Consider the following 24702-nt stretch of genomic DNA (forward strand, 5'->3'; position numbering starts at 1 on the left):
CTATAATTCTCGTATGTTATGTTAGCTTGCTTGAACGAGTGGGTTCCATCTTTTTGTGATGTTAATTTGTTCCTTATTCTTTCTTTTTGATAGAAACGTTGTGTGGGCTTTGATCTTGGATGTTTCCATTGCTTCATTTCATGTGAGACAGTATTTCTCTACTTTTAGAAGAAGGTTTGGCACAGGGTAGCTTTTTAAATGTCACAGAGCCCCCTCTTCTGTCATTTCCAGATGAATTAAAAGCGCAATGGTGTGCTTTTCTGAAGTGGTCATGCCTCTCCTAGTTCTGGCTGCCGCTGCTGTCTTGGTCTGGTCTAACTCCCTGTGAATGCCTGCTGGTCATTTTGGTGTTCCTTTGCTCTGTGTCCCCAGTGGCTTGTACTTTGGGATTTCAGGGGAGACCCTGTCATTTAGTTTTGGTGTAAATGTTGTCCGTAGATTTCTGGTTTTGCTCTCTGGCTGCTCTGCCAGTTTTTATGTAGGGATTTGGGACAATCCACTGTCATCTTTCAAGCTAAGGAACTTAACTGGGAAAAAAATAAGGAAAACATGGAAACGCCCTCATGGCAGTTTGACTGATTTTGTTTTAGACTGGGTCATTTTCTTTTTTCTTTCGATTTTTAAATTTAAGTTCTAGTTAGTTAAAACGCAGGGCAATATTGATTTCTGGAGTAGAATTTGGTGATTCCTCGCTTACATACAACACCCAGCACTCATTACATCAAATGCTCTCCCATCTCCCATCTAGCCCTTCCTTCACCCACCTCTCCTCCAGCAACCCTCAGTTTGTTCTGTATCTTGAGAGTCTCTTTCTCTCTTTTTCCTTTTCTCCCCGCTTCCATCTGTTCATTTGTTCTGCTTTTTAAAAATGTATGAGTGAAATCATACAGTATTTGTCCTTCTCTGACTTACTTCACTTAGCATAATACTCTCTAGCTCTATCCATGTCATTGCAAATGACAATTTCTTTTTGATGGCTGAGTAATATTCCACTGTATATAGACTACATCTTTGTCCATTCATCAGTTGATGGAACTTGGGCTCTTTCTATAGTTTGGCTAATGCTGATAAGCTGTTATAAACATCAGGGTGCATGTATACAGACCCTCCAGATCTATATTTTTGTAGCCTTTGGGTAAACACCTAGTAGTGTAATTGCTGGGTTGTAGGGTAGTTCTATTTTTAACTTTAGAGGAAGCCTCATACTCTTTTCCAGAGTGGCTACATCAGTTTGCATTCCCAGCCACAGTGCAAGAGGGTTTCCCTTTTTTCACATCTTCATCACCATCTGTTGTTTCTTGTGTTGTTAATCTTAGCTATTCTGACAGGTGTGAGGTGGTATCTCATCATGGTTGTGATTTGCATTTCCCTGATGATAAGTGATGTTGAACATCTTTTCATGTGTCTGTTGGCCATCTGGATGTCTTCTTCAGAGAAATGTCTATTCATTCGACTGGGTCATTTTATTTTCTTTCTTTTCTTTTTTTTTTTAAAGATTTTATTTATTTATTTGACACAGAGAGATCACAAGTAGACAGAGAGGCAGGCGGGGGTGGGGGGGAAGCAGGCTCCCTGATGAGCAGAAAGTCCGATGTGGGGCTCCATCCCAGGACCCTGGGATCACGACATGAGCCGAAGGCAGAGGCTTTTAGTCCACTGAGCCACCCAGGCACCCCACGACTGGGTTATTTTCATGTGAGGTCTGATTGCATTCACTTTGGCCTTAGCATCATGAAGATGCTGCCTGCAAACTGACAGATTGATGCAAAGTCCAAGATGGGTGAGAAATCAAACAGAAGATGAGAAATATATCCATCAGTTTATTTTTGGAGACTCTATCTTGTGCCAGGCACGTCTAAACACTAGGAATTCAGTGATAAGCAAAAATACAGGATATCAAAGGAAAAGACAGACAAGGAGAAGTCAGAGATCCCAACCACAAGGAAAGGAGCAGTGTTCTGTTAACGATGTCATGTTTTCATAAGAACAGAATTAACAGAGCCAAATCAAGGGAATCCAGGAGAAAACTCTTTGGTAGTTGAACAAGAAGCACATTAAATAAATAGAAACCCAATATACATTCCAGTATATGTCCTGGTAAAATTCTTATACTGTTAGGAAATACAAATGCTCCCAAGGCCCTAAGGAACTATGGATCTATTTCAAAGGCATTAAAATAAATATTTTTTGATCAGAGGGAAATGCCTTCTTGTTCCTACAGGCCAAAATTAGGTCAGTGTGTAATATAATACTATGAAAAAGAAAGATTCCATGTTTCTACACACATACCACAGCACATTAAAAAGAGGGTGGGGAGGACACTTCTTTTTAGAAAAATGGCACCTACTAGACATAGAAGGGATGATAGAAATAGATCCCCCCATTTTACAGCTACCCTAGTAGGAATCGATGCAGGCAAAGAGCCTCAGTGGAGGATAAAACCTTTAAGCCAGCTGGGAATGGAATCTCCAGAGCCTGGAATAATTCCCCCCAGTCCCCGGTTTTTCATTAACTAGGAAGCAGAGAGTGAAGCTTAACAGTGGAGAAGTCTGGGGAACAGCACCTTAGCCAGTGATGGTACTTAGCATCCCCAGTGATGGGGCACACGTGCCCCCAGTGTTAAATACTGAGAAGGACATAACATCAGCTACATAGTCTACTTTCAGAAACATTTAACCTGAATCAAGTTAAGAGCAAACTGTCAAACCACTTCTGAGAAGGACAGTCTGTGCGACAGCTCAGGCTCTGACAATGGCAATGGGGTGAAAGACGTTGGGTTGGAAGTTGTTCTAGATTAAAGGCATGAAAGACGACTAAACAGATATGAACACCATAGCCAAGGTCCTTGACTGGATTTTGGATTCAGAAAGACAAAATTGTATAAAGAACATTATTAGGACAATTGGCGCAGTTGATTGCTTACTAGGTATTAAGTAAGAACATTGTAGTAATGTGTGTGATTATTCTTTTGTGGTTATGTGGGAGAATGTCTTGGCTCATGGCCGATGTGAGAAAGCGAACATTATACCTGCATTGGGGTGCTGGGATTAAGAAGAGTTTTAAGCTTTGAGTGTGTTTTCAGGTCATCATTTGTTTTTTAAAAATTGAGAGAAAACATTTGTTGGAGATAATGACAGCCTATGTCCCCCACTCCTTCCTTCCAGCTACTTCTGTGGTGACCCTTTCTGGAGGGAATTCCTCTTGTGAGGACTGTGTGTTGTTCAAGTTCCAGGGGCTGCTCCCTTGGGGCATTTGTTTAAACCTGAAAGTATGAACACTTCTTCATTTCCTCAATTTAACTTATGCCAGACAGAATGCCCCAAGGAACATGGCTAATAGGCTCAAAACCCTGCCTTTACCACATTCGGGGAGAAAGCTGGACCTGTGAGTTCACGGCACAGACTGAATTCAAATCCATTCAGTCCAACAAAAATCTACTACGAGCCACTATGGGCCAGGTTTTGCTTTGGACAACAACACAAATGAAACCTCTTTCCAGCTGTTGGGACTACAAAACCCAAGGAGTGACATAGGTGGGACATACATGTGTTAATTTTGGTGAGCCTTACCGATGTAATCAGAGAGGTTAACTTTCAGAGCCTGGATCAGCAGCCCTTCTTCCACCAGTTCCTTATACAGAGACTCAATGGTCCTGGTGATAAAGCAGACCATCTATTCCATGAGCAGACACATAAAACCAGCACTTCCGTTAATCGCCACATACGCAAAGAACTTCCACCAGATCTATTTCTAAGCACGTTGGTATGTATGCAAATAAGTTGATTTTTTGAAGCGTTTCTACCATTTGGGGGACATTCTCGGCTTTTAAAAACAATACTTTTGCTTATCCACGTGTACGTCTGACGTTTCCCATTAATAAGAATTATATTCCTGGGCATCTGAGACCAGGTATAGCTCCTACAGCCTGCCCTTTCATTAGTCTTTGTGATGGCACCGATATGAATTAGAAATTGCCCAGTTATAGCAGCGCAATGGGCTCACGATTATATATTCAGTTAGCATCTGCAAGCCATAGTAGATCATTAATCCTTTGTGAATTGATGTTTCCTTTTAACCCAATAGCATAGTAGTTTAGAAGAAATATCTATAAAGGGGAACTAATTCTACTACGAAAGACAAAATGTCTAACACAGTGAGTGTGATGATTTTTCTGGAAGATGTTATACATTTCCATAGTGTTTACAGATGTCCAAACCACTCCCCTAAGGGAGCCTTGGGCATACAGCCAGCACACTGGTAATTTATACTAATTGAGGAAAAAATCAAGACAATATCCCACTTAATGAATGAAACTCCCAGTGAAATTAACTGGGGCGTGGCTTGTAGGAATATAGATAGGTCAAGCTCAAATATTGAGTTTAATTCTTTGAGATGTTTTGTCTATTCCCTTTTCATTGGTAGGGGCCTTATGCTTTAGTTCTACCCTAGTCTTTAGAATGAAGGATTGTAAAAATAACTATTTAACCAGTTCTTTGTTCTGTGATCCAGGTTAGTAGGATCAAGAATATCAGTTATATTTAAGCCAGATACCACTGAGATAAATGTTAATTAAATGACCCCAGTCTTTGATTGACTGGAATTGTATTCTTTCAAATATGTTTAAAATAGTGTTTAAATTAAAATAGCATTTAAAATTCTGCAGCGAATTAAGGAGGTTTTAATTGTAATGGGATTTGGGATAACAGTGTCTGACCGGCAAGAAAGTACCAACTGTAGGTTTCTAACTAGAATACTGATTTAATATAAACATACAATATATGCATACAACTCTCAAGCACAGTTTGGGAATGTACCCCTGCTAGCCAGGGGATGACTAGGAAATACCCCCGAACAGGTGCACAATACGTGGTCTCCATTAACAAAACCCATGGGAAGAAAGGTATACCTTCAGAATGATTTCTGACATTCACTTATTAGAGACTGTATTTTTTTAAAGATTTTATTTATTTATTTGACAGACAGAGATCACAAGTAGGCAGAGAGGCAGGCAGAGAGAGAGGAGAAAGCAGGCTCCCCGCAGAGCAGAGAGCCCGATACGGGACTCGATCCCAGGACCCCAGGATCATGACCTGAGCTGAAGGCAGAGGCTTTAACCCTCTGAGCCACCCAGGCACCCCAAAGACTGTATTTTATTTTATTCTTATTTATCTATTTAATTGAAGTATAATTGACATACAATATCTTATCAGTTTCAGATGTGTATCATAATGATTCAATATTTTTATACATTACAGACTGATCCCCATGATGTCTAGTCCCCATCTGTCACAATATGAAGTCATTACAATATTATTGACTATATTCCCTGTGCTGTATATTACATCCCCATGACTTACTTATTTTATAAGAAGTTTCTGTGGTTTGATCCCCTTCCCCTATATCACCTGTTCCCCAGGGCTCCCGCAGCTGGTGACCACTAGCTTGTTTCCTGCACCTGTTTTGTTTTGTTTATTTTGTTTTTCAGATCCTAATACATTCCTTGAAAATATTTGAAAACCTGGGTCCTATTTATTTCCAATGTTAAAGCATGGAAGGGCCATTTTAGCTTAAAAATGAGCACTGAAAATGATTTATGAGTATCAGAGTTTGGCCAGTGGAGCTCAAGCAATGGAAATGCCCCTCAATGAGGCAAAACCCCATCCTTCCTTTCAAAGAGCACTTGTGAAGTGCCAGGGCAGGGCAGAAAATGGGAACCATCTCTGCCCTCCAGGAGGGTCTGTACTCCTCCAAAGTTGGATCAGGTTGCTGCTTCTTGAACACCTTCTTAAGACTGTCCACAAATTTTGGGGTGCTTGGGTGGTGTGGTCAGGTAAACATCCAACTCTTGATTTCAGCTTAGATTATGATTTCAGGGTCATGGGATTGAGCCCCACATTGGGCTCCACGCTTGGCACAGAGTCTGCTTGGGATTCTCTCTCTCTCTCCCTCTGCCCCTCCCTGTGCTTGAGCATTCTCTCTTTCTCTCAATAAATAAATAAAATCTTAAAAAAAAAAGAACCCCACGAATTTTAAAACTTAAAAAAAGTCACATGATTTCAGAGGTGACTCCAGTGTTCATCCTTTGGCACGCATCTTTGCAGGCTAGGAGGTCACTCTTTATACAGGACTGCAAAGCGGCCCAGCACCCCCAGGGTGGAGGAGGTGTGGTGGGCAGAGAGGGGTGCTATTCCCAGGCTGGGGCCGAGGACTTCAGCTGTGACCTACCCTCTGCTCTGGAGGTGGGGGGAGCCCTCCATGTGCAGCACAAGTCTAGAGCACACCTCACCTGTCCGCTGTCAGGTCTTTGTCCTTCTTTCCTCTTTTTCCTTTTTTTCCTTTCTTCCCTTTCTTTTTCTGGAAAAAAAAAATGGAAATAGCCAACAATTTAGTAAAAACAAGTGAGCAAATAAGCTCTATAATTTCAGTAGGGCAGCTGTTTTTGGTAATGGTGTCAAGGAATGGGATGGGAATGTCCATTGTGCACACTGGACGTGTGACAGCCACATTTTCTTGGATGGAGGGCTTGCCCTGGGAAACAGCAGGTTGCTTATGTGGGCATGTCCCTGAGCGAGTAGAGAGTGAGGTCATCCCTGTGAAGACTGCACGGGGCCTGACTGCCAACAGGCACTGAGCATCCTGGTTCTCTTCTTGCGGGCTCTCAATAACAAAGGATGAGAGCACCATGTGCCCAGGCCATCAGGCTGTGCTGGTCTTTGACACCCAATCGCATGCCCTGTTAGCATCCAGCCCAGATCTGGTTCCCAGATCTGGTTCTCTGCATTCTGATCACTGTGACAGCTGGAGGAAAGTGCTTGGGAATGCGACCTTTCTAAAGAACACTGCTGCTGATTGCTTCACCACTCTGTTTAAAGCATCCATCGGTACCTCCCCTTTGCACCCAGGATGACAATAAAGTTCACCATGGTGGATGGTATTTTTCCAGCCTGGTGCTCTCCCTTTCCTGGCTCATCTTCTTTCTCAAAACTCCTCGGGCCAACCCTGCTCCCCGTCATGTAGACTGACTCTTAGGCACTTTCTTACTATCTCAGCATCTATCATTCCTCCATGTCCATGTCATCGCTCACTCATTAATTTCATTTCTTTATAATTTATGCTCAGTGAGTATACTCACGTCCGGGATGATTGACTTTTGCATTTAATTTTTACATATAACCATATAACCAGTGGCCAGTTCAACATCTAGAACATGGTCCCTTCACCCCTGACCCATCTCTCATGCTGCTCTCCAGTCTGTGGGTAGTGGTTCCTCTGACTTCACAGTAGAGTCACACTGACTGCCTGTTGGTCTACATGGAATCGTGCAATGCAAACTCCCTATATCCAGCTCCTTTCAGCCAATGTCATGATTACAAGGGTCACTTACGTGGTTGCACATAGCGATACATCATGATTTTCAGGTTTTTACACATTAAAATTTTTATTTTGAGAAAATGGTAGATTCACATGTAGTCATAAGAAATAATACAGAGATCCTGCATAACTTTTACCAGGTTTCTCTCAATGGTAATGTCTTAGAACTATCCTTATAAGGACATTGGAACCGTCAAGAAACAGAACATTTTTTTCCATCAGGATTCCTCAGGTGGCCCTTCCTTGATCGACTCACTTCCCTCCCATGGATACCCCATCCTTAACCCCTGGAAACCATGAATCTCTCTTCCATTTCTGTAATGTTGTGCTTTGGAGAGTGTTGTATCAACAAAAATCACAGAGTATGTCTCTTTTAGCTTTTCACTCATTGTAATTCTTGGGAAATTTGGCCAGTCATTGTATGTATTAATGGTTGTTCTTTTTTATTGCTGTTTTCAGTTCTGCGTTATTATGAGTTAAGGTGCCATGAATTCAGTTTTGAATTATGAATTAAGGGTGTGTGTGTGTGTGTATGAGAGAGAGAGAGAGAGAGAGAGAGAGAGAGAGAATGAGAATGTCTTTGGTTTTCTGGGGTAAATGCCCATAAGTGCAATTGCTGGGTTGTATAGTAGTCGCATATTTGGTTTGCAAACAAAGGGTGAAATTGCTTTTCAGAGTGCCCATAGCATTCCACATTCCCACAAGTAATGCATGAGTGATCTAGTTCCTCCCCACCCTCTCTAGCAATCAGTATTGCCACCCTAATAAGTGTGTGGTGATTTCTCATTGTGATTTAAATTTTTATTTCCCTGATGGCTAGGGGCATCATTTCCTGTGCTCATTTACCCTCTGCATAGTCACTCAGGGAAGTGCCTCCTTGTGTCTTTTGCTCGCTCTTTCTTTCTTTCTTTTCTTCCTTTCTTTCTTTTTTAAAAAAAGATTTTATTTATTTATTTGACAGACAGAGATCACAAGTAGGCAGAAAGGCAGGCAGAGAGAAAGGGGGAGGGGACAGGCTCCCTGCTGAGCAGAGAGCCCGATGTGGGGCTTTTGCTTATTTTCTAATCAATTGTTTTTTTTAACTACAGAGTTTTGAGAGTTCTTTGTATGCTCTATGTTACTAGCTCTTCCTCAGATAATGTTGTTTGCAAATATTTTCTCCTAGTCTCTAGTTTGTCTTCTTATGCTCTCGATAGAATCTTTCATGGAGAAGTTTCTAATTTTGATCAAGTCCAAATTTTCCTTCTATGAATTCTGCTTTTGGTGATTTTTCCTAAGAACTTTGCCTTGTCTTAGATCCCAAAGATGTTCTTCTATATTTTAATAACACATTTTCCGTTTAAGTGTATGATCTGGTTTGAGTTAGTTTTTGTGCAATGTATGAGACTTAGGTAAAGGTTCATTTTTCTGTTTGGGGATATCTAATTGTTCCAACCCCATGTATTGTAAAGGTTATTCCTCCTTGAAGTTTTGTACTTCTATCAAAAGTCAGTCAGGAATATTCGTGTTGGCTTACTTCTGGGTTGTGTGTTCTTTTTTCTTTTGATCTATGCATCTAATCCTGTACCAATAGTTAAGTTTAATTCTATCATTGCCATATCTTTTTCTATTTGTGCAATCTGTTCTTTTTTTCTTTTCCTTTTCCTTTCCTGTATTCTTTCTGATCAATCAACTATTTTTTATTTTCTCACTTTATGTTCACTATTACTTTTTGATATATATTTTAGTACTATTTAGAGAATTACAAAATATATTACTAACTTATTACAATTTACCTTAAGTTAGCACTTTATGGTGCCCCAAATGACACAATAACCTTACAAGTACATTCACCCCTACTTACCTTATCGATTGCTGTTGTCACATATTTTATTTCTACGTTATAAATACATAAGGTTTTGTTACTATTCCTGCCTTAAAAAAACAGAATATTCTAAAAGTAGTCTTTTATATTTTCAATAGCTGATCATTCCTTCTTATGTTTCTTTGTTTCCATTTGGGATCATTTTCCTTTAACCTGAAAAATATCCTTTTACTATTTTCATATTGTGGATCTGCCACTGATAAGTCTCTAAGATTTTGTTTGTCTGGGAGCATCTCTATTTCATTCCATTTTTGGAGGATATTTTCTCTGGGTCCAGAGTTCTAGGTTGATAGCTAATTTTTCCCAATCTTTTAAGAAGCCATTCATTGCCTTCTGGCTCCATAGTTTCTGTTGGGAAAGTCAGCAGTAATTCTTATTTTTATTTTTGTTTCCTTGAAGGAAATGTGTTTTTATTTTCTTTTTTTAAAGATTTTATTTATTTATTTATTTATTTATTTGTCAGAGACAGAGAGAGCAAGTGAGTGCACAAGGAGGCAGAGAGGCAGGCATAGAGAGAGGAAGGGAAGCAGGCTCCCTGCCAAGCAAGGAGACTGATATGGGACTTGATCCCAGGATCCTGGAATCATTACCTGAGCTGAAGGCAGTGGCCTAACTGACTGAGCCACCCAGGCGTCCCGGAAATGTGTCTTAAAGCAAAACAAAACAAAACAAAAACTCGTAAGATTTTGCCTTTTATCTTTGACTTTTAGCATTTTGACTATGATGTGTTGAGATGTGGTTTTCTTTGTTTCACCCTATTAGACCTCACTAAGGCTCCTGAATTTGTGGCTTCATGTATTTCATCTGATTGGGAAAATTCATGGACATTACTTTTTCATATATTGCTCCTTTCCCATTCTTCTTTTCTGGGGGACTGCAAGTAGACATATAGTGCAACTATTGACCATGTCTCAAATGTCTCTTATTCTCCTTCTGTTCTTTATATTCTTCTTCTTTTTATGCTTCAGTTTAGATTTCCTTTTGGTTGGTCTTTAAACTCAACCTGTATTCTGCATGTCCATGCTATTGTTAACCAGTTCAGGGAGTTTTCAATTTCTGTTAGAATTTTCAGTTGTAGAATGTTCATTTGTTTCTTTTAAAAGTAGATTTTCAATTTATTTTTAAATATGGCATTCTACCCTTTCCTACTATAAATGCTAGCACTTGGGAATGCAAAAAAGAGTCAGCCAAGGATTTTACACTTAAGGAAATTCCTAGCTTCTTCAAGAACTCCTATATCCTTAAAACTTCTGTGATTATGGCAGGAGAGGAACTTAGGAAACAGAGGGCCTCTGAGAGGTAGGACCTCACCCACTGATGTGATCAGGGGGACGACAGCACATCCAGAATGATCTAGCCCTGCAGATCTGGAAACTTGCCTTTGCCAGTACAGAAGCTTTGACTTGTCTTGTTCTCTTCTGTACTCTGAAGGCCTTGAAATATACCTGGCATACAGTGCTGAATAAATACTTGCTGAATGAAAAAAAATTAATACAGATAGTCTGTCTCCCAAGCCTAATTTTGGATCTACGAATTGCAGGAGAATGTGGGATAGACTGTGATATAAATTTATAAATTTAGAATGAGACATACAATTGCTAAGAGAATCAGACCCTGGACATCTCCATCTTATAGAAAAATCAACATGAAACTATAATAACTCATACGAAGGTTGCTTGGTGAATAAGGAATCAACAAGGGAGGTGGCTGGATATCGTGAATTGCTGCTGATGCTATAATGTGATATTCTGAGGCATATATTTAGCTTATAGAGATCAATCTTCATGGGAACTAGATTTGACTAATTTACTTGATATATGTATTAAGGACTTGCTTTGTGTCAGAAAGGGGTACAATGGTGAATAAGCAAAAAAGACAATCATACAGTGCCTGCACTTATAGTCCTCCAGTAGGTTCGGGAAAGAAGATACCAATAAAATGATCTCACTAGTAAATATAACACTAAAACTCTGATAAAGCATCAGGAAGACCTAGTAAACATGCCATGTATATACAAAGAAAGCAGACCTACTATGGATGGCTCAGAAGGCTTCCCTAGGAAGAAAGGCTTGGACTGAGACCTAAGGGATGAGTAGGAGTTAACAAAGCTAGGGATTAGGGGCACGGGAGTAAAGATAGTTCTTGAGGGAGAACAGTATGTGCAAAGGCCCTGTGGTGGGAAGGAGCACAGTGGGTTTGGAGAACAAAGAGGAAGGTCAGGGTGCTAAAGTGTAACTGGTAAGGGAGAATGGGTGAAGAGCTTGGGGAAGAAGGCACTGGCCAGGTTAGATATGCCCTTGTAAGCCTGGCTGAAGACTGTCATCTTTGTTCTCAGAGGATTAAAATACCATAGAACAGGGTTAGCATGGAATGATTTGAAAGGAAGACTCAGGCTGCTGTAAAATTTCTGATTAAGTCACTTTCTCTGGAAGATGATGGGTTAATACTGCCTAACTCTATCCCTCTGAGTTCTTTCCCTCCTCTTCTATGTATAGGGTAAACTACTCCCCTTCTGCTAATGGTCTTTCTGAGGATGGGATTTGGTATAGTTAATTACGTTTCAGTTAACAAAATAAACCACATTATGTCTCCAAAGTTTATGTTATTGGATTGGAATTTGGGACACTCAAAACTCCATAGTTACACAATTACCATCAATCTATTGGGGTGTGCATAGGCACACCCACTGCATGTTAAACCAGCTTAATTCCAAGAAGGAAATTCACAGTGACCCCTCCCTGTGACATCCTGAGTCATGACATGGAACAAGCACACACCAGACTACAAGGAATGAGAGGTGGCAGTCATGTAAGAGGGTGAGGAAGTCCAGTCTGATGTTAGGCCTGCATGATACTTGCTGGGTAAAAGGAGAAAGACTATTTTCAGCCAGAGGAGTACATCCACTTCTTGCCTTCATTTCCCATTTTGTTTGGCTTAACTACCATGATCAATCATCAAAACATCGTGTTTTCATGTAGATGTGCAGACATTAATAGAGTCAATGGTGTCATCAATAAGTGTCCTCACCTACTGGTGTGAGAGAATAACCTACAGATCACCCTCATTAACCTTCAGTGATGTATCCTCAAGGAGGGCTATCAAAGACACTCAGGTATTGAACCGAAAAGTCAGAGTTAAACTCAATACAAAATGGATCGGGACAGCGCCATCCTAAGGGGACTGGCTGAATAGACACTCATGTAGTTGGATGTACGAAAAGCTCTAAGAGAGTACAGAACTGCAAGAAGGGTTGTTCAGCCATGGATCCATAAGAAAGCCATCAAAGGGGCAAAGATCGCCTCTCCACCTGCTAACACTGCCAGAGAGGAGAAGTCTGGCCTCTCCTTGGAGGATTCTGGCCCCAGTGGCAGGGCTGGATCTGGAATGAAAGTGGAAATAGGGGTCTAGGGTAGGAAAAGTAGTTCTTTCTTCCTGTGTCTCTCCTTTGCTCCCACTGACTACCACATACACAACACTTCTGTCACCAGATGTGCATGGGTGGGTTTCCTCCACCAAGCAACATCGACTGTCCTACAATTTGACTCCATTCTGATACCACCTACTTAGAAATAGCACCAGATCGGACAGGCTGAAGGTCCATCCCACATGACTACTCCCGCATCCCCCACGTCAGGCACCAGTCACAAGTCCGTGTTGTCACCTGTGTTTCTGACCCAGTGGTTGTAAACCTGAGGTTCCCATGACCCCTTCTTTGAGTTCAATTACTTTGTTACAGTGTTTCACAGAACTGAGGGAAACACTTCATGTTTACCAGTTTATTAAAGGATGTGATAAAGGTTACAGACAACAGCCAGACAGAGTGGTACTTTGGGCGAGTTCTGGGAGAGTCCTGAGTGCAGGAGCTTCTGCCTCCTTGTTCATGCCTGTGTTCACCCTCCTGACATTATCGGGATTTCATGGAGGCTTCCTCACACAGGCACAATCAGTTATTAACCCCCTTTCCAGCCCTTCTCCCCTTGCTAGAGGATGAGGAGTAGGGCTGAAAATTCTAAGCTTCTAATAATCATGCTTTGGTCTTCCTGGTGACTGGGCCCTAGACAAGAGCCATCCAGGAGCCCACCCAGATATGCTCCAAGTGCTCTCATGACGTAAGGATTTACAAGAGATTCGGGAGCTCTGTGCCAGGAACTGGAGGCAGGGATCTATATATTTTCTATTCTCTCACAGGGCCCAGTAAATGAACTTTGAATATTGGGATCTAATTGGCTACTCCAAAACACTGTGAGACGGATTGGTGGCAATTTAAAATTCAATTCATCTGAACCATTACTCACAAAGAACTTGCTCATTGCCACGGGCGGCCCTTACAGATCTTCCCACAGGGAGAAAGGGGCAGACATTTGGGCACATCACTGGCTCCCCTCATGGTCCTCATCCTATCTGCGGGACCTGGGTAATGTGAATCCGCAGTGAGGACGTGTGAGGCAGGTCACTTTCAGACTGTTGGATGTCTCCCATTTATGAACCCATGTCCCTGAGGACTGCATGGTAGAACAAGGCACATCCCTCCAAGGAAGGCGTTTCCCTGCGCAGCAGCCTGGGTCCGGCCGGTGTGCCAGGCAGCATCCCGGACTCAGCACCGGGACCCCAGGTGGCGCTCCTGCTGGTGATTCAAATCTGCGTCTCCCTCATCCCTCCCATGCTTACTTGCTCCTCACCTTTTTACCTCCTTTCTTCTTTCCTGCTTTGATGGGATACTCCTTTTCTCTGTCCACAGCCAGTTTCAAGTTTTTCAGTTCCTGTCGCATTAGCTCATCCACCTATATGAGTACAAAACACACCACTTTGGAGTGGCTTTGTGTGTCTCGTGTTTTCTTTGTGAAGTTTAAAAATAGCTTAAGCTCTGGGTTGGTCATGGATGGGAAATGGTAAAGAAGCCCAGCGGTGGCCGCTGATGACTGTCTTTGTGCAAAGTGTGGTGTTACCTGCACTCTGATCTCCGACTCCAGTTCCTTCCGTTTCTCCTGTTTGATCAGTTCCGGGTCATAGTTCTGGGGGAAATTCCATGACTCGTCTTTATTCTTCCACAGGTCTGTGGTCCGGAAGGATCAGGAAAAGGAAAATGATTTTTTTTTTTTTCAACATGAGAATGAACAAAAACTATGATTGCAATAAAAAACACAAGTCTAATTTTCTATTCTATTGCATGGAATACAAGTTCAAATAAAATACTCAAGCGATTATTGATGGCAGAGCGACGAGACCCATGTAAACGATGAGATCCATGTAAAAAATAATACATTAGGGGCGCCTGGGTGGCTCAGTGGGGTAAAGCCTCTGCCTTTGGTTCAGGTCATGATCCCAGGGTCCTGGGATCAAGCCCAGCGTCGGGCTGTCTGCTCCTTGGGGAACCTGCTTCCTCCACTCTCTCTCTCTGCCTGCCTCTCTGCCTACTTGTGATTTCTCTCTCTCTGTCAAATAAATTAAAAATCTTTGAAAAATACATTAATCGTGGGATTATATAATTAGACAAAGGTGAGATGACTATTTTTGTAATATGTTTTATATTACTTTCAGTTTTCAAACAATTCACTAAATGTGGAAGATTTTATTGCTAGCTGAATCCACCAGCAACTGACCCCAGCCCCTTGTTAAAAGACAACACTGAACATACAAGCACCCATGACTTTCCCCAGACAGCTATATTTTTAAATTACTTTTTGGATGTGTTTGAAATCATACATGTTTTGCATTTCCCTTTTGCCTGGCCCTGGCAGTGAAGAGGATGGTTAGACAAATATGACCTTAGAGGAAATAAGGATGATTTTGTATCACTGGAAAAAATTGAACTATAGCTCATTTCTCAGGGGGGGAATTCCAAATGTGTGCCAAGGTACAGCTCAGCTGGATCCTGGCACTGGGACATGGGGTGGTGTCCTATGGAAAAAGAGACTTGTCAGTCTGGGAAAGGAGTTCTTTTCCCAGAATCTGTGTTCAGAATGTGATGGAAGCTTGCCAGAACCCAACCTGCAATCACCACCCAGCTTGGCTACACCACTGGGAGCTCATCCTTGGGACAATGACGCTCTTTAAGTTGGGGAGGCAATGGAGGGTCACAGGGACCGGGCAGAGGCCTCCCCCAATCTGTCCAATGATGGCTCCACTTGGGAAGAAGGGGGACAGTGCAGGGCTGGATGGCATTGAGCATGTAAATGAACGGGCAAAGTTTTCTCAACCATGACCTTCCCTATGCGCACAGAAGGGGCATCCCCAGAGTGGCCGGGAGTGTGTCCCCCTGAAGCAGCTGACTGAGAAGGGAGGGACAGTCACAGTAACAGACGGAAACAGATGTCTGGGTGCTGTGGAGAGCAAGCGATGTCAACCATGAAGACAGAATGGAGAAGGTATGTAGAGAGATACCTGGGCAAACAAATGAGTAGGGAGGGTCAGATCTGCAAATCTGTCACAGGGGTCCGGGGTCAGCAAAAGAGACCAGAGACAAGAGAAAGGACAAGATGTGGTGTGACCCAGGAAAAGTTGCAGATTCTGGAGAGAAGGTCAGCATAGCAAGGAGATTGTGATGCACAACTCAAAGTTGGCCGATGGGCACAAAGAATTGTCCCAAGGGCTTTGCCTATCTGATACCTGCCCAGGGATGCAGCCCACGCTTGGGGACAGGTGGAAACCCTGTCCTACTGGTTATCTGCTGTTGGTCTTATGGTCTTCACCCTCCTGGTTGAAAATTCCTACTTCCTGAGGGGGGAGGAGGCTCTGCAGGACAGCTGTGCCCAGAGCAGACACTTCCTTGTCAGCAAAAAGGAGGCAATGGGTACCTGAGGACCAGTGAGTGTGTCATCTCAAGGTCATCAGTCAGGACCTTGTGGACAGGAAAACTATAGGAAGATGGGATGTGGAAAGCAGCTCCAGTTCTCCAAAAGTGTGGAAGCCCCAGGCTGAAGACCCTACAATGCTCCTGGTGGTTGGCATGGAAATTTCCAGAAGTGGAAATGGTCACCACAGGGTATTGCCACACACAGGTCAGGCAGGCCCACATCACTCCCAGCCATCCTGTGTAACATAGTGTTGGCCAGAAAGGAGCCTATTTGGAATTTGGGTCCAGCGAGGGCTCAGCCTCCCTCGGCTTCCTGTCAGAGAATCAAGGGTGGGGTGGGGGGGTGGTGGCTGGGCAGGGCTCTGTCAGTTGCTGCACTAGTCAGGGTCTCTGCCATGGTCACAGCCTATGGTGATGCATATCTAGGGGGACAGATTTTGGAAAACGAGGATGATGAAAGGACCTAGTTTCTTCTGGGGTGGCTACTGTAGACATACAAGAAATAGACAGGAACTAAGTGACAAACATGGTACAAATTTCATAAAGTCTATTCACCCATGTGTCTTTCCCCATCGGGGTGGCCATGTGACAGGTGGCCCTGTCTTTGTGGCAGAGATGATGGCAAGGGATGATGGGGTTGGGATTGGGTTTGGCACCTGTCTCCTAGATGGCTGCCTGTCTGTGAATGACCCCAGAGGTGAGGATATCATCATCTGGGAGGGGCAGGTGACCAACTTGGAACAGAGTTCACATCTCCATGAAGACCAAGAGGGAGACGACCCAAAACAGATGGGATGGAGGCCACTTTTGACAGGAGTGGGCACACAGGAAATTGCTAGAAAGCTAGGAGCTGAATTTTTATTATTTTAAATAATCACTCCTGTGACTGAATGCCAGCCAGAGAAGCCCATCCTGTGTTTTACAGTCAGGTAATGAAAAATACTGCATTGCATAAATTGCCTATGTCAGCCCATTGATGTAAAACATGTTTTAAGTCATTAATTGAGTTTATTCTTGGCCCCGAACCCCCTAGCAGGTGGGTTTTGTGGTTGGTCTGTAAGGTGCATGTTCACTTACGGAAGAACTAAGTAGTTTACATGTCCCTTATTTGAAGGTAACTGTCCTTTCAGAATGCTTTTTCTGAAATGCACATGAACTTAAATTGTGGAAAACTTTAAAATGTGTGACAATTATGATTTTTCTTCCATGTTTGAAATTGTAAGCTCTTCCCCCTTGAAAACACTATGAAGGGTTTAAACGTGTTAAAACATGCTATTTACCAGTAACTCTTGTTTACCAGATGTCCCCCTTACACGATCATTAAATCTCCCACAGCAAAGCTCACCTGCTTCTATTAAGATATTTTTAAAGCAAAATCGCTTTGCTGAGGCGAGGTAGCTACTTTGCTTTCTCACTAGACAGACTTGCTAAAATCTGGAAGCGGTGCATTTCCTAAAGAAAGGGACACAGACTATTGAACAGGAAGGAACACGAGGCAATTATTTATGTAAAAGCACCTCGCAGCAAATTCTCATTCTGCAGTTGTAACTGTGTCTCACGAATAAAGCGGTACTTAGTGGCCTTTGCTGATTTCACCTCCACCGCCCTTTGAATGGTCCTGGTTTTGCGCGGAAATTTTGCTTTTCTCATGACACTTCGGCACAGGGCACCTCTCAATCCCTTCAAGAATTTCATGGACATTTACAAATGCAGGAAGCTTTTCAGGGTCCTCAAAGCACTAACAACTGCCCCAGGAGCTTTCATCCCCAGAGTGTGAAAAGCTGGCCAGGGCAGTTTCTCACGTAGGGGGGTGATTAAAATGCTAATGTCTTATTTGAAAAGGAAAACCTTTGATTTTTGAGAAAAGATTTCTAAGATGAAGACATTTAATTTCTTTAAAAGACCAGAGACCTGGCAGATAGCACAGGAAACGCCACAAACCCAACTAGGAAAATGGTCCTTCACATTTCCTGCTCCCAAGTGACCACTGCCTGGTTTTTTTTTTTTTTTTTCCTTAGCCTTAATGGAAACAGATATTCTACAAACAGCGTAATGGAAACATATTACACAAACGGTGTGGAAAGTCTCAAGAGCTTTCCCGAGTGGGTCAGCAGGTCGCAAGCCTTGGTTTCCCACGGGAACGTCAGATTTCCCCCAAGTTAATTTTTGCTTTTATCAAATTAATACAGGCACATTGTTTTAGACTGAGTCTGATAAGATGGAAGGGATTATAACAAAAAACAGTCTAATTCTGCCTTCCAGAGAAATTGCCCAATGGCATTCATTCCTGTTTTCATTCATTCATTCATTTAAAATTGTGAGGAATAATTTCAGATTTATCTGCAAATCTGATATATGCATAAGTTTAATTCATGACTTGATGGAGCTTGATTGTGGAGCAGGCACTGTTCTCAGAGTAGGCAGACAGTGGGGGGCCTTGTGGTCTGGGACCACGTCCTCCCATGGGGAAGCAAGGAACACCCCCATCCCCATAGATGGAGGTGAGTAAAATAGGGTGGGCACAGGGTGAGGCTGGAGACAGCCCACAAAGGTCTTGGGGAAGGCCTGCAGGGACAGCATTCCAGGCAAGGGGAATGGACAGCATCAGGTCTCTGAGGTGGAACCGACTAGCTTGCTGGTGGAAGAGCATGGAGCCCACGAGAGGAGGGTGTGAAGCCAGTGTGAAGCGGTCTAGCTTCCCAAGAACTTTTCGAGCTGTGTCTCTATTTCGAGCTATGTCACTGCTACTTCTTGATTTTTGAATTTGAGATGGGAGCCCCTGACTTCCTGTAATGGCAGAGGAAGGCCTGGCTGTCTCTCACCTTCCTGTCTTTCCCCTTATTCTCTCCTGATAGTTATTTCAGAGGGAGCTAGGCCCTCCACACACTGAGGGAAACTGTTGCCTGAAAGAGGACTTCAGCAGAACATGTGCGGGTCAGTGACCTGATGTGTTAGAAGGTGCAAACAATGACCTTGGAGGTTGGTGATCGATGTGTAGCATATGAAGCTATGAGGGGTCTATAAAGAGCAAAAGAAATGTGGCACAAAGCATGTGAACAAGAAGTTGGTCACGTTGCAAACACACCTGGGTTCCTGTGGCATCCACAGCACACTGGTGACCTTGCCATGGGATGCATGCAGCTCCTAGCTGACCCTTGGGTGTTGTTGCCGCCAGCCTAATTTGCATAAGCCACTCAACTTGTGCCCCTGGCCCGTCCCATCCATCTCTGCCACACCCTGTATGTTGTGAGTAGGTTGATGGTGGGCACCATTTTTGTATCTCCACGGTTGCCTTGCACCTGGCACACTGGACACAGAGGTTGTTGAATGAAGATGAAGACATAAGGGTATAAATGTGTCTTGATAGTGATTGCTTTATAATGATTTGAGGCCCCTGTACCCCAATGTTCATAGCAGCAAGGTCCACAGTAGCCAAGCTATGAAAAGAGCCCAATGTCCATCAAATGGATCAAGAAGATGTAGTATAGATATATGATGGAGTATTAATCAGCCATCAAACAGGATGAAATCTTACCATTGGCAGTAATGTGGATGGAATTAGAGGGTGTTATGCTGAGCAGAATAAGTCAGTTGGAGAAAGACAAATACGACATGATCTCACTCACATGTGGAATTTAAGAAACAAAACAGATGAACATAGGGGAAAGGAAGGAAAAACAAAATAAGACGGAACCAGAGAAAGAGAAGAACCATAAGAGACTCTAAGCCACAGAGAACAAACTGAGGGTGGCTAGAGGGGAGGTGGATGGAGGGATGGGGTCGCTGGGGGATGGGTATTAAGAAGGACACGTGATGTGATGAGCAAGGGTGTTAATATGCAACTAATGAATCCCTAAACTCTGTCCCCGAAATTAATAATACAATATATGCTAACTAACTTGAATTTAAATAAAATGTTAAAAAAAGATGTGACTTTGAGACTTGATTGGCAGCATGTGTTCTAACAGTACCTGCCAATAGAGGGGTCGCTGGGTCACTTCTTGCCATTGTCGGGAAGATCAAATGAGACGAGCATGGAAAACAGAGAGGCTTGCGTGCTTTGGGCATCTAATAACGTGAGGTTACTGCCTTGACCTCCTTCCTCCCCAGTTAAAACAGCTGCTAGTCCTGGTGATGTCCCCTGGCACCCCCCGCCCGTCCTGGTTCAGCACCATGTGCAGGGTGGGACCCTTGCCATTAGTGGAAAGTCAAAGAATTTCGGGTGGAGCACGGATTTTTTCTTTCATACAACTAGCAGCTCAGACCTGAAACGACATGGATCTTGCGGCTAAGGGTGAAGCTCAGTTTATTGGGATAAAAACCATGAGTCAATGAAAAAATATGTTAAGTGATTAACAGTACCAGTGCTGTCCAGATAAGACCAGAGTCAGGGAGGAAGCCCATGTGTGACTGACGTTTGGAAATATTCTACTCCATGTCCCTATTGCATTTTTTAGCAATTACCAAAGAGGACCAATGCCCAGAGTCATCGTGGCCCCTCATTCAGTGTTGAGATTCATCCTGAGAGAGGAGTGAAGCCAAAGGAGCTGGGTAATTGTTCCAGTAAACTGTAATAGAAATGTCTGAAAGACTAATTCCTACACTTGCAGCTCCCCTCATATTCTAGCTACTATGCTAATTACGCTGAACAATGGACAAAAGAACTCTGTGTCGGTCTGCGGGCACCTGTCTTTGTCCGACAGGATTAGAATATCTTATTGTACATCTGGTATTGATTTTCTTAATTTAAACAATCTAGGCCGATCCCTTTCATTCCAGCAAGAGAATGTTCAGCTGACGTCCTACAGTTTGAAAACAGAATGGAGGGTTCGATTGTGTTCTCATACTATTCATATCTGGTCTTTTACCGACCCTATGCTTTTAGGCGTCTGGAAGGAATTTTAAAATAGAGATGGACGGAAGGTCTGGGCCATGAGCTGTGTGTTTTCAGCCTCTCCCTACTGAGCACCTAATTATGGCCCTCACGGGGTGGGTGCGGGGCCAGGGATCATGCTGGGTGGGCCGGGCAACTCCCAGGGGGGCCTGCATGGTCTCCTAAACTAACCTTTGTACAAGTTATTTCCTTCTTCCATCGTGGGAAGGAAAACACTTGGTGACATTTTCCAGCCCTCATCTTCTTCCTGTTGAAGAAGAATGAGATTTCTGTTAATTACAGAGCTGCCGTACCTATCTGGATGAGACAGTACACGGTGAACATCCTGACGACAGGGCTATCGTAAGGCACACAGGCTCTTTCCTGGTTTATGAACTTGCCTACCCCCTTGGGAAGTTTCCCTGCTGGCCAGTCTGAGCAGGGAGTGTGGTGTCCACCAACCAGGGCATGGATGGTTCTAGAAACTTAGCTCCACCTGCAGGCTCACTGAGGTGCCCCTATTTCAGTCACCTCTCCTGGGGTACCCCAAGCCCTGAGTCTGGTCTGTTGTCTGATGTTCTGGTTCCTTCTTTGCTCTGAAAACTGATTCCCAGCCTGAGTCCTTCCGCCGCCCTCCAGCAGCTTGCAGGTTCAAATGTTAGACTGGTTACTCAGTGGCTTTCAGATAATCTGATGGTTCCCTTGGGTTCTGTGTCCTTGGGGTGGGGGTGGGGTTACTGTGATTTGGAAGAGGCTGATCATTTCCCACTCAACTAGGAGTGAAATTATACATCAATTCCAGATCCAGAAGTAGAAATTGGCCCAGGAGCTCTCATTACTATTAACTATATTTTAAAATAAAAATGCATCAAAAAAAGTGATAGCTCGTTGCAAAAAACAAACATAACCTCCTATTTTCAAGCTTGTATTTAGAATGTCATTTTACTTCTCTGCTCACACTTTTCTCTCCATTCATTGAGATTAAGAATCAAAGCTACTAAAAAAAAAAAAAAAAAGTTACTCATGCCTTTTTGGGATTTGGAGTGCTGCTCCTTTCTGGAAGTAGTGGTTTTTGAGCATTTCAGACAGAAGGAAACATAAAGAAAACTCACATAATTTCTTCTCAGAGGAATGCATTTTCACATAAAACTTTACATACAATTTCAGGCAGTCTATCCTTGGGGTCTCTGTTTCCTAGGTTAAGGGTGTCTGTTTCCTCTGGAGATCAGCAGCTTCTCACTTCCTCTTATCTTCCCCTCTCACTGCCCCTCAGTGGACACAGAACATGCTCAGAATGGATGTTTCCATGATGACACCCTTATTCCTGATAACAGCCTCTGGAAATTCATAACATTCATGTCTCCATCTTTGTGAATTAGTACAAAGTTTTGTTTGAAGTCCCCTAAAATATCATAAGAATGTGGTTGGCTCAGTGGTTCAGTCTGGAGCACCTCCTTGGGCCAGGCTGCTGGAGAAGGGGCACTGGGATCACAGAAAGGCTGGGTGGCCCCTTGGACAAACAGAAGCTTTTAAAGCTAATGGGTGCTGTATGAGGGTGCTAGGCTCTTCCCAGGATTCAGCATGAAGTTAGAATGTAGAGGACTCTTCTGTATTCACATGATCCTGTGTTCTGGCCAGGTAAAATCCATTTAAAATAGTTCCAAATGGTTTAACATATAGCTTGAAAAATAACAAAGAAAAAAGGATTGTAAGGATGGATTGCACAGTGCTCCTTTTCTGGCTCCTGAAGCCAAAGAGAGGTCCACATAGCTGACTTGTTAGGCTAATGGTGTAACTTTGATACTGAAAGCACATTTGCAAAGATGGCTATTGGTTTGCAGAGAATGTCCTCCTGACACTAGCATTCCCCTTTATCACAAAGTCTTAACACAGATCTCCTTACCTGTGATCCTTAACACTTTTAGAGATGGTTAGCAAACCAAAGATCCAAAAGAAAGACAATTTTTTTTGCTGTTGAATTTTAAGAATTCTTTATATATTCTGGATGCAAGTCCCTTTGCTAGATCTATAACTTGCAAACATTTTCTCCCGGTTTGTAGATTGTCTTTTTATCCTCTTCCCAGAGCTAAAGTTTTTTTTTTTTAACTTTTTATTAAAATGATGTCCAAATTATCAATCTTTCACTTCTATGGACACTTTTGGTTGTCAAGCTGAACTGTGTGCAGAGCCCTAGATCCTGAAGATATTTTTCCTCCTCTTTTTACCTGAAGGTTTTATGGTTTTACATGTGAGTCCATAATCCTTGTTGAGTTAATTTTTGAATAAGGTACAAGATAGACATTCCTTTTCTTGTCTAGAGGTGAAAAGATTAACTCTTGTAAAGCCCATCTTTGAAGGTGTATACGGTGCTTTTATGTATTCCCTTTACTAGCTCTGAGGGTGAAAACCCCTAGACCAATCTCTTAGCTTCTGTCCTTCAGCATCTCAGTATACAGGGTCACTGGATGGATCTAGACATGAAATTGAAGACTTTCATGCTTCCAATGTTAAATTGCTTGCAAAGTTTTTTGTTGAAATGGTCAAATGAATGTAAGATTACCAGCCACTGTTATTTTATTTTAATTTTTGTACAGAGAGAGAAAATGCATGTGACCTGGGTGGAAGAGAAGGGGGGCAGTGAGAGAGGGAGAAAGAGGATCTTAAGCAGACTTCCCCCTGAGTGCAGAGCCTGACCCGGGGCTCAATTTTGTGACCTTGAGATTATAACCTGAGCTGAAATCAAGAGTCAGATGCCCAGCTGACTGAGCCACCCAGGCGCCCCATAGTTATTTTACTATACTTTATTTTATTTTACTTCGACCCTCTCTTTTCTCCTACTGTCAGCCCCACAGTAAATTGTAAATCCAAGCAGGGACACTGAAGCCTACAAATTCTCACCTTTAAACTTCCTTCTAGTTACCTTCAGGCTCAAGTGTCTTAAGATTCTATAGGGACACTCACTAATCCTGAGTCCTGAATAACAGAGTATCTAATGGGAGCTCTCTCCTGCTGCCTTAGGGTCAGAGGGAGAGAGGTTTTGGGCAGATCACTCCAAGACACATTTATTCAGATGGAGGTGACCCCAGGAAGGGGTTGAGGTGGGAGGTGAAGTCATAAAAGCATGACCATGGGTCTTTGTGATTAGAGAAGAGTGTTACTCTGCTGCTCCCTATGAGCCCAGATGTTCATACCACCAGCTGGATGTACCTTTCCTTCTTCACTATTTTCAGAAAAAATCAATGAGGTGATTAGAACTCACTTGCTTTGCTCTCAACCTCGTGAATGACATTTGGCTTTAAATGCATCCTCCCATGTGTGTGGATGCAAACTTCTGAGGGGCTATGGCTGCTGGCCCACACTTGTCCTTTGGTGAGACATGGACTTGTACTAACCCTGCTTCCCGTCTAAGCCTGGACCTACTGGTTTCCTTGTCTTGGTTACACTCTCACCCACAGGCCATCTCAACCATAGCCACAAACCACAAACCTTAGACTACAACTCACACAACTCAGGTTTGCTCACGTCACTACCCCAGGGATGACTCTTGTCTCCTCCAGCAGGTTCTGCCCTAACAATCATGGCTGTTCCAAGCTTTCCCAGCTCCATATCACACCCTCTCCCTAGAGTCTGTCATCCTTGCTCTGAAGTTGCCTTCTGGTTCTCTGGTTCAGCAACTGCCTGGAATTCTTCCTGTAGTTCCTGGTCCTTATCCAGCCTTCAGATCTACCCACCACCAGACGCATGTCAACAGCCCCTCTGGGGCCACTTAGGCTCATTTGTAGCCATCTTGTGGACTGACAA

General features: G+C 43.0%; 1 protein-coding gene across 2 annotated transcripts in view; it reads right to left on the reverse strand.

The window, feature by feature from the left end:
• Window positions 1-24702, reverse strand: part of IQCA1 (IQ motif containing with AAA domain 1) — a 148578-nt gene that overhangs the window by 43785 nt on the left and 80091 nt on the right. For both annotated transcript variants that reach the window (XM_032355253.1, XM_032355252.1), the window contains exons 9-13: window positions 21094-21169; window positions 14182-14288; window positions 13915-14016; window positions 6287-6354; window positions 3570-3652 (exon numbers count right to left, since the gene is read on the reverse strand). In XM_032355253.1, coding sequence (XP_032211144.1) covers window positions 3570-3652; window positions 6287-6354; window positions 13915-14016; window positions 14182-14288; window positions 21094-21169 — 436 coding nt within the window. The remainder of the gene's footprint in view (window positions 1-3569; window positions 3653-6286; window positions 6355-13914; window positions 14017-14181; window positions 14289-21093; window positions 21170-24702) is intronic.

The sequence above is a fragment of the Mustela erminea genome, chromosome 8 (genome assembly GCF_009829155.1).
Source record: "Mustela erminea isolate mMusErm1 chromosome 8, mMusErm1.Pri, whole genome shotgun sequence".
Lineage (NCBI taxonomy): Eukaryota > Metazoa > Chordata > Mammalia > Carnivora > Mustelidae > Mustela > Mustela erminea.